Raw genomic sequence first — 10,214 nt, forward strand, 5'->3', positions numbered from 1 at the left:
CTGAAGGGGTGAGTGGGGAATTATACATACACACACACACACACACACACACACACACACACACACACACACACACTTATTTCTCACTAATTCCCTAGATCTAGATTACTAAACTAGTAATCTGGCATACTGGGTGCCCGATGCCTGATGGACTGACACACGTGTGGGCTGATGGGTATATATATAATGTTTTAAATATAATTTGATATAGGGGCAGCATGGTGGCACGGTAATTAGCACTGTTGCCTCACAGCCTGAGTTCAATTCCCCCATCAGGCCAGGGTCTTTCTGTGTGGAGTTTGGATGTTCTCACGGTGTTTGTGTGGCTTCTCCCAGGTACTCCCACACTCCAAAGACATGCAGTTAGTGTAGATGGGTTAATTGGAAACACTAAATTGCCCACAGGTGTGAATGTGGTAGTGAATGTGAGTGCGACTGGTTGTCTCCTGTTTATATGTTAGCTCTGTGACAGACTGGCAACCTGTCCAGGGTGTACCCTGCCTCTTGCCCTAAGACAGCTGGGATAGGCTCCAGCGCCCCCCACGGCCCTAAAAAGGATAAGTGGAAATGAATGGATGGATAATTTTATATAATTATATAGGCTATGTGCCAGCTTGAAGGGCTGTTGTGCACCAGCACTGACAGCAACCCGTTCTTTACTTTTCATTAGTAATGCTGAATTGCCCAACCAAATCACTTAAAGCAACCAGCCCCATCCCTACCGTTCTTTTCAGAGAGAAAAAAATAAAGTAAAAATAGATACAGCAAAGTCCTCACTGTTGGTAGCATCAACTATAGAGAAGTGCATGATAAGGGACAGCAGAAAACAACCCACAAGCACAGGTGCATATTAGATTTATCAAAGTAGTAGTAGTAAAAAGAACTTCGCACCACCTTAAGGTAAGGGTAAATTTAGTTTTATTTCCAAAATATATATAAGTTCAGTGGTTCTTCCTATTACAAAAATATAAATGACAATAAAATCAGTTTTGCAAGGCTGCTTTTCTAATAACTGAAAGAAAACACAACATAACGTACCTATACCTACCTAACTGTTAATGAAAAGTATTTATTTTTTCCGAGCAAACATTTGGAATTTCTTTATTAGTACTGCTAACTTAACAGGTCAGGCTTAGTAGATTACAGATAGATTAAAAACATTAAGAATAATGTACAAACCTTCATTTTTATTTTAAGGTTTTGATTAAAAGCATTTGCTAAAAGCAAAACAGTAAATAAGCACAAAAGGGTATTAGCGCAAGTATACTGACACACATGGCCTACATATTACACAAGGGAATACTTACTTCTGAATAGTTTTGTAAGATCTATGAAATAATGTAGCATTAGAATAAAACCTACATGTAGTATGCAGAGGCTGGGTAGAGCAAATAGGGACTGAGTTTACGATCTTCTGATGGAAAGGTGCTGTTCTCATGAGCCTGACGACGGTAGTACCTGCGGAGAGCAGGGCTGCCAGGGTGGCATTGTCTCACATGGAGGAAGTACTCATCAGGCCGGCTTGATGTATAACCACAATCCTCACATACAAAGATCTTGGAGCGTCTCTGGCGGTAAGCATACTGCTGATGTACGCCATGAATCTTTCTCATATGCGACTCCAGAGAGCAACGCTGTGTGAAAGCTTTCTCACACAGCTCACACTTGTAGGGACGGATACCTGTAGCAGTGAGAGACAAAAGACAGTTTCTCCTTTAACCCTTCTTTGGCCCTGGGACCATTTTTGGTCCCTTTAGTTTTTCAGTTACAAGCCATTTGCACTGTGTTGAATGGAATATAGCCAAATTCTCTAAAAAAAAGTTTGGCATAATTTCATTTCAAAATTCAAGTCTGACTTCCTTAAATTAGCTTCAGTGGCTAAGCTAACAATACACATCCTCTTAGAGCCCTAGGGACCATTTTTGGCCCATTGACTTCCATTATAAACGCTATTTTTCACTGCAGAATTATTACCGTTAATGTCTTGGTGATTACTTATGTCTCCGTCTCGTTTTGGTCTATGAGCCTTAGAGTTGTAATTTTTTTATTTGTCCACCGGGTGGCGCCCTTGCTCCACATTTGATCCCTGCTGGAAAACAGCGGGCTGCTTGGACAGACCTGCGGGAAACGAAGCCTCATTTCCGGCGTGCAGCAGCGGCTTCGCCCGCTGATCGGGCGGGACCATTTTTCGGTCCCTAGGACCGTTAGAGGGTGCTTTTTTTTTTTTAGTCAACAGGAAATTACGTATTTGTTGTCACGTGGTATCGGACGTGTGGGCTGGAAAAAGCAGTCCCCGGTGATCGTGCCCCGGTGATCGTCGCGACTTACCCCGGCAACATGCACTTATTTCGGCCTAGAGGAGGAGCATTTGCCGCCTGGAGACCATTTTCTGGTCCTGAAAAAAATAAATAAAAGGCGATCGAAATGACTGTTGGTGCCAATCTTTAGTCCATCTAAAGGCCTAATTATAATAACAATTGAATATTACCTCAAATGTTTTTTTTTGGAAAATATTCAAGTTTTATGTGTTTTGGGGCAAAAAAGCAGTGCGCTCATGTGACGAAACCGGGATATAAAGGGTTAAAATCCGCGAAATGTAATTAAAACTTGACATGAATATTTCAAGGAGAAGTAGGTCTAAAAGATTGGCTAATTTAAAGTGGAATAAAATATTAATATATAAATTTTTTATAGCACTTTTTTGGGCGTGGTCGATTAGGACCGATAGTGTGTGCATTTTATGAAATGCGCTCCTGCAAAAAAAATAAAAGGCGATCGAAATGACTGTTGGTGCCAATCTTTGGTCCATCTAAAAGCCTAATTATAATAACAAACAAATATTACTTCAAATGTTTTTTTGGAAAATATTTAGTTTTTTGTTTTTTGGGGCTAAAAAAACAGGGCGCTCATGTAATAAAACTGGGATTTAAAGGGTTAAAACAATGAAAATATAATTAAAACTTTATATGAATATTTCAGGGAGAAGTAGTTTTAAAAGACTGACCAATTTAAAGTGGAAAAAAATATGAATATATAATCTTTTTATTGCACTTTTGGGGCGGGACCATTTTTGGTCCCCAGGGCTCTAAAGGGATGCATTTTTAAGGGTCAGCGAAGGGTTTTAATTTGATAAAGATTAGTGGATTCAACAAAATACATTTAGAACATTCCTAACCTGTGTGTGTTCGCATATGTCTCTTTAGGTCGAAGGTATCATTGAATCCTTTGCCACAGAACCGACAAGGATGCCTCTTCACCAAGCTGTGGCACTTCAAGTGGCGGGTTAACATGCGTTGTAGAGGGAAGATCTTGTGGCACACTGAGCAAACAAAGTCACCTGAGACAGGGGAAGTACGGGGACGTGGCTGATGGGAAGAGAACTACTGAATAAATATGACAAAACTTCACTGTAACAATCATCTTTTCTCTGCTCTGTTTAGCTTACAAGTAACAGTATCTTATCTATTTGCATGATTGGACAGGGAACTCAAATGTCATTCCTTGAATCTGCTGGAGCCACTTGCCCAGTTTGAGGGTCACCACTCCGATTACCACTGTTGCCTATATATATGGAAAAATGAATTCTGCTGTCTACCAAAACATCCTGACGGAGAATGTCTGGTCATCTGTTCATGACCTCAAGCTGAAGCCCCCTTAGGTTCCTGACCTGAGATTCTGTGGCATGACCTTAATAAGGTGGTTCATGCTCAAAAACCCTCTAATACAGTGGTTTCCAAACTTTTTTTGCTAGGCCCCCTTTGTTTTACAAGAAAAATGTTCGCGCCCCCCACCATGTGCCTTTTTTCACGTCACGCTGTGTGACACATTATTGTTTACATGAGATGAATTGCAGAATGGCGGATAGAGACAAAATACTGTTAATCTTACCATCTTCAGGTTTTACACGCTTGCATATACACACGTAGTTACTGTCCCTCCATTTAGAAAGGCAGAGGCGTCACAGTGTAATTATTTTACGTGTAGTTGTTTTTTTCCTGTGTAATATTCAACATTGCTATTAATACATTTTCAAAAAATGCCTCTCTGTGCAAAATGGGTTCAAAAACATAAACAACTGTGGGATCCTGTTTGTCTGTGGTTTGGACAAGGGGAACAAATTGTGGCAGGATCAGCCTGATGTTATTTGTATCTCACTGTAACTTTAATGTATAAAGAACTAACATCTCCAAAATGTCAGGAATAGTTAGTCATTACAAGAAGTGTTTGTGAACTAAAAATCAAGAATGTGGGATTCTGTTTGTCCGTGATTTGGAGAGCCCAGCGCGTGCTCTCAACGCAGGGAAAACCAAGGCAGGGTAGACCTACCTTGGCACTTGTGTAGGTGAAACCAAAAGGAAGATATGCTTCACCATATTTTCTAGTCTTTGACTTGGAAGGATATTGGTTTGGAAACATATTTGGTGTTTTGGAGGAAGGAAGGTTCAGAGTTTAAGTAGTCATCATCATGGGCTCATCCGATTAGAATGAGAATAAGCAGTCAATCATTTACAGGTTTTGTTATTTTATTGAATTATGGTTAAAGGAAGGAAAGACACACATGGACAGCTATCTCTCAGCTGCCGCCGCATGTGGGAGTGAAGAAAGAGTGAGGGGTAGGTGAGTGCAGTCCTTATATAACGAGTGACAGGTGAGCGCAATTAAGGCCAAGCACCACACCCAATCAAAGGTGAGGAAAAGAAACAAGGTGCATCTGGTGAAGTGAATGTGCTAAAAGGTGAGCCTTTACAACATTTGGCGATGCTTCATATCCTGCTTTGCGTTTGTGTGTGTATATTATGAACTCAATCAATCAAAAAAAAATGTAGTTATGGTTGTATTGAACTGAACTGATTTCCCAAGCACAGTGCATCTACCCCCCCCCCCCCCCCCCCCAAACATACAAAGTTGTGATGAAAGCCACATATATATATCAAGTGGAAGAGAAAAAAATTACCCAGAGAATGTAATATAGGATATTACCCTTTCACTGATTACTGATTGAATTCACTACCATCTCATGCTTTTGAACTGTAAGCTCCAACAAACACCTCTGTTAACTCTGTGTCTTACATCACAAAAAATGTGAGTCTGATGATGCATATATTCCAAAGGCAGTCGTCTGTGGTCCTGCCTAAGGTCATGTCCTAAGAATCCTTGCCCAAATTTCTAACCTCCTACTAGTCCACCACTAGTCCAACAGTCACATGATGCTAATAACTATGCACTAAACACTGGGTTAGTTGTTCACATTAAAGGAGTGATATTGTATTTTGGCAAGAAAACCTTTCTCACCTTTGCTCTGCTGACCAGTGCCATTGTACTGGGATGGTAGGAGCCCCGGAGCATCACAGTAGACCAGTCCGGCCTGGTATCAGCTCTTGGTCCTCCCAGTCCTGCTAAAGGTACTGGCACTATAATTCCTCTTGTTGCATCACGTCCTGAGGGGATTACTGGCTGAGGCATGGCGGCAGGCTCTTGGGTGCCAGGACTGCAGGATATCTGTTTTTCAATATTTTCACTCACTATGTAGTTAGATAGATAGACAGATAGGTAGATTACATGACTAAATTACGACATTGAAGTAAATTACTGTGATACAGACTAATTGTTACGGCTTTAACATTTTGACAGCAGAAATTAAACTTGAAGCCACTTGAAATTCATACCTTGTGGATTTTCTTCTTTCCACTCATGTTGTTCTGATTCTTTCCACTGCCATGCTCCACATGGCCCACGTTTCTTTTTCACAAGGAAAGACCTTGGCATCCTTTAAATCTGTCACTTCTTGGTTTTCTTCTATTTCCTGACCTCTCTCTTATTTAAACGTTGCCCCCTGATCCTGTCACAGTGCTAAGAGATTTAATTTGCTAATGTCCAGTGTTCTGCTCTTACAAGTGCAACCATCTCCTTTGACAGTCAGCAAGTAGAGTGTCCTTGTAAAATCACAGCACTCATTTTCATAACACTCTCTGGAAAGGATGGTGAATGTTTTAGCTCTGGTAAAGGATGGGCGGTTGGAGCGTCACTCTTAGCAGGAGTACACCTGTGCTGATTGTGCGTGTGTGCCATTTTAACTGGTCCTCCACCAGTTTTGCATGTCAGGTAGTGAGAATCCGGGGAGCTTCACATTCAAGTGGCCCTTGGCATGCAAATTTTTGGATCTGGACCAAGCCCTGGCCCCAGACAAAGGGCATGGCCTAAGTAACAGGAGCAAGCACAGTGGAGCCACAGCCTTAACTGCTAGGTAAATCAGCCCTTTCTCTTTTTTATGGCTTTTCTGTTGCAGTTGTTTGAAGGAATTATAGAGCTTCTTTGAACGCATACAAAGGACATTCATACTCAATAAAAAAGATGGCAAGCACTTGCAGTCTATTGACTGAATTGTTTACATAATTGCATATATGATGGCACCTTTTGTGTTGTCCCCTGGTACTTGCACAGTGAATATAGGAATAATTTACACCCTCTGTAGCACTGAACAGAAAAGCATTATATGGAAATATATGACAGTGAAAAAAGTATCCAGTATCCAGAAGTCTGTTAGATACTGATTAGGCAACATGAACATATAGAAAAGATTTTCCCTCAGTCTTGTGAGAACTGTAACAACAATTAATTTTGCTGATTTACAATCCCCCTTTGCTGCAGATAAACAAATGGACCCAAATTATGCCAGAACCACTAGAAGGTAAAGAAGCAAACTGCCCACTCTTGTCCAATTGTCTGCAGTTGGTGTATGTTTAACAGGAAAATGAACTGCATGTATCTTATTTCACTGGGCGTGCATAACAAATTCAAACAGTCTGAGTGTAAGTCAGAGTCTAAACCTCATCATGCAAATCTCAGTAGAGGTCACTCCAAGACCATCAGGAGGATCATGTAGTATAAACTGTACAGTAGTACAAACACAGATCTGCTCTACCTATCTGCTACATTTATGTGCTGTAAGTCCCATATTTTAACTGCTTACTAAGCATTTATATTGTAGATATTGGTCATTGAATATGAGGGTTCAGAAAGTGATGAATGTAATGCAAATCTGGAAAACACAACTGCAAAGTCTGTATTTATTTCACTTTATAAAGGAGGACAAGCATATATTGTCCTACTTTACTCAAGATATTAATTTGTGTAAGTAAAATATCTTCAGACAGACTAATTGAATTCAGATTTTGATAATAAATCTTTTGCTGTGTAATGTTAGTGTTTGTATTGTTAGTGTATTGTTGTATTGTTAGTGTTTCCTAAATGTACTTTAAGGCTATTGACTATACTGTGAGGTTCCCTTCTGAAGCTGCACTCTAACTGTATGCAAAGCACATGCCTGTGTGCAGAAGCATGAAAATTAAATGGTAACAAGGCAGCTCCACATTATTTTGCAGTAAACAAAAAACTGTCCGTTTGAATAATATCTAATACCTATCACTCTGTCTACTCACTGACGTGTCAGTATAGTACAGAGTGAAAGAAAAAGCCACAGATTAAGATATTCAAACACAGCCTTCCTCAGAGGATAGTCACTGTTGCAAGTTTTGACAAATGCATATTAAACTTGAAAACATTTGAAGATTAAAAAAGGTAACCTTCATGTCAGTAACAAGAGGAGACTTGATAGCTTTCTTTCTTTCTTTACATTTAGGTGAACGGCTTGTCTGAACTTGAACATGAATGTAAAAGAGACTGAGTTTAGCTGTTCATGTGTGTCATGGTTAGCCACGCCCTTGTTTTCTTTTTCAGTTGGATGTAAAAGTGTGCTTGTGCATTTGTCTGTTGATTGATAGCAACTAATCTTTAGTAACTGAAACCACAATTTAGAGTTAGGAACATTTTATCAGCTGACATTAATGCATTGTATGAGGTACAAGGCTGCATAATTACTTCCCCAGGCTTTATATTACCTTTCACTGTATATGTATTGTGTCATAAGAGCTTTTTTAGTTTAGCCATTCAGTTAGTTTTGGACAGTTTCTCATATAGTGCTGCATATTGTATATACTCTCTCTCTCTCTCTCTCTCTCGATCGCTCCAACAAACATATCGATTCAAACTGACAATAACTGAGCTACAGTTCATTTGTCATTTGTTTGTCACTGTGAAATTTATATTTTACAACAATTTCATTCATTTGCAAATTTTTTAAATGTAAAAAAAAAAAAGCTGTAACAATGTTTAAAAATCATACATTGTCTTTTCTGGTTATGTTATGACATCTTACCTTAAGAAAATGAAACATCTTGCATTCCTCTTTAATCAAAATTTGAGTCAAATCACAAATATCGATCCATATGATTATGTCAAGGCCTAGCGCTGTCTAGTCTTCCTGCTTGAGACTCTTTCATGGATGTCTGCCACTATGATGGTCCCTGGATCTTGTTCAGGGAGGTTATTGTGGTCTGCTCTTAGATCCACTAACCACTGAGCAATGTTTCATCCTTTTCCCATATTCTCTTCCAGTATTGCTCTTTCTCCAGCCTTGGCAGGGCTGTTCTAATTTCTAAGGCCACAGATACGGACTGCTTATTGTACTTCTTAAGCATCCCTTTCTTCATCACATCTTTTAACAGCTCTGGCAGTTAGTTGGCTGTCCTTTGTTCTGCCTTTATCTTGGCCTCTAGTTTCCTTCACCATAGAGGGTACTGCTTCTTGTGGCTGTTATCTTTTCAGTTGGTTGGTTTCAGTAACAGTAGCCGTAAGGATTGGACATAAATACTGCATTCACATCTTCTAGTTACTGCTGAAATCTCAATTTACAAAGAACCCAGAGTGGAGAACAAGTAAGATCAAATTTAATTGCTGACTATATTATGATTTTTAAAAGACAAATTAGTTGATTTAAGAAATTTTAAATGACTGTGTTTGGTAAGAGGGTCTGCAAATCAGGGATTATTTCTGTAAACACACTTGGTTTTGGCCTTGGTGTTGATCACCTAGTGCAGTGGTGTCCAAACCCAGTCCTCGAGAGCCGGTGTCCTGCAGGTTTTAGATGTGTCCTTGACAGTGTTGGGTAAGTTACTTTAAATGAGTAACTTAGTTACATTACTACTTACTTCTATCAAAAGTAACTCAGTTACTTCAAGTTACTCATTACTTTCAAAGTAACTAGTTACTAGGAAAAGTAACTTTGGTTTTACTCTGAATTCTCTTGTTAATGTGTTGCTTCTGTAACTGGATACCCAGCAAGACTGCCAGTCTTCTAGCTTGCTTACTTGCCACAAGTGCACTGTGCCACCTACTAATAGAAAGGAAAAAATAATGTGCATATTTCCACGAGAGAAATTCCACACCTGGACTGTCGTTGACCGCTGCCATGATTCGAGCCTACATCACAGCGTCATGTGCGCTTTTTACATCCAACACAAAAACTGCAGTCGTGGTGCTTTCGATTGTACTCAGAACTCGGAAATTCTGCCTTCCGAATAGGAAGATGTAGGTAACACCAGACTGCAGATGAGCTGCATACAGGGCTGGACTGGGACAAAAAAATCGGCCCAGGCAGTTTGACTAGAGAGCAGCCCGCCATTATAGGAAAAAGCCTTTGAATGAAAACAATCGCTGTTGTGACAGTGATGTACACTGTTCTGATGGTGTATATGCATCAATCTATCAATCGTTTGTTGTAAGACTCAGATAATTATTTTTTAAAAGCTAGATATTTTAAATGAGAATAAGAAAGAAAAGTACTTCTTTGTGCCCCCCTCTCCCTGTTAATGCCCTACCTGGCCCCCTGGCAAAACTTTGCTAGGTCCGACCCTGCACAGTTACCAGCTGTCAGCTACGTAAAAAAATTATTATGGTGTTATTTGTCTCTCAGAAACGGTTTATAACTTCCCTTCAACTCATTCAAGTCACCTAAAAAGTAAACTTGTTTCTCCATCACCTGTTGAGCTCTGATGACTCAGTAAGAACATCTCCTGGTTTCATCTTCATGTTTCCCTCTCACCAGATAACCAAACCGATATCATGACCAGCAGCTTTTACGGCTGTGGCTCCAGCAAACATCAGCTGATACTGGAAGGTAATATTAAATAAATTCTAACAACAGCTGATCAAGCTTAAACGTGCTGCTGTTGTTTAACGCGACCTCCGCTGGTTTCTTGTTTCTGGCACAAAGTGGGCGATAAACAAACAAGAGAGACGGGAGTTGCGACAGAAAAGCCGATCAGCTGGTCATTGATCAGTTTCATGATTGAAGTAGAAACAGTTAGTTTCTCTTT

The 10,214-nt window shown here is 39.9% G+C and overlaps 1 protein-coding gene across 1 annotated transcript; it reads right to left on the minus strand.

Annotated features, from left to right (window-relative positions):
• Window positions 1–901: 901 nt before the first annotated feature.
• LOC113030684 (putative transcription factor ovo-like protein 3) lies at window positions 902–6,135 on the minus strand. Its single transcript, XM_026182341.2, has 4 exons — window positions 5,667–6,135; window positions 5,293–5,522; window positions 3,176–3,365; window positions 902–1,681 (listed from the first exon to the last, which is right to left on the minus strand). Exons 1-4 carry the CDS (start codon window positions 5,764–5,766, stop codon window positions 1,359–1,361), a joined length of 843 nt encoding a protein of 280 aa, XP_026038126.2. The 5' UTR covers window positions 5,767–6,135; the 3' UTR covers window positions 902–1,358.
• Between the last annotated feature and the right edge of the window lie 4,079 nt (window positions 6,136–10,214).

This window comes from Astatotilapia calliptera, chromosome 10, assembly GCF_964374335.1.
Source record: "Astatotilapia calliptera chromosome 10, fAstCal68.1, whole genome shotgun sequence".
In the NCBI taxonomy this organism is placed as follows: domain Eukaryota; kingdom Metazoa; phylum Chordata; class Actinopteri; order Cichliformes; family Cichlidae; genus Astatotilapia; species Astatotilapia calliptera.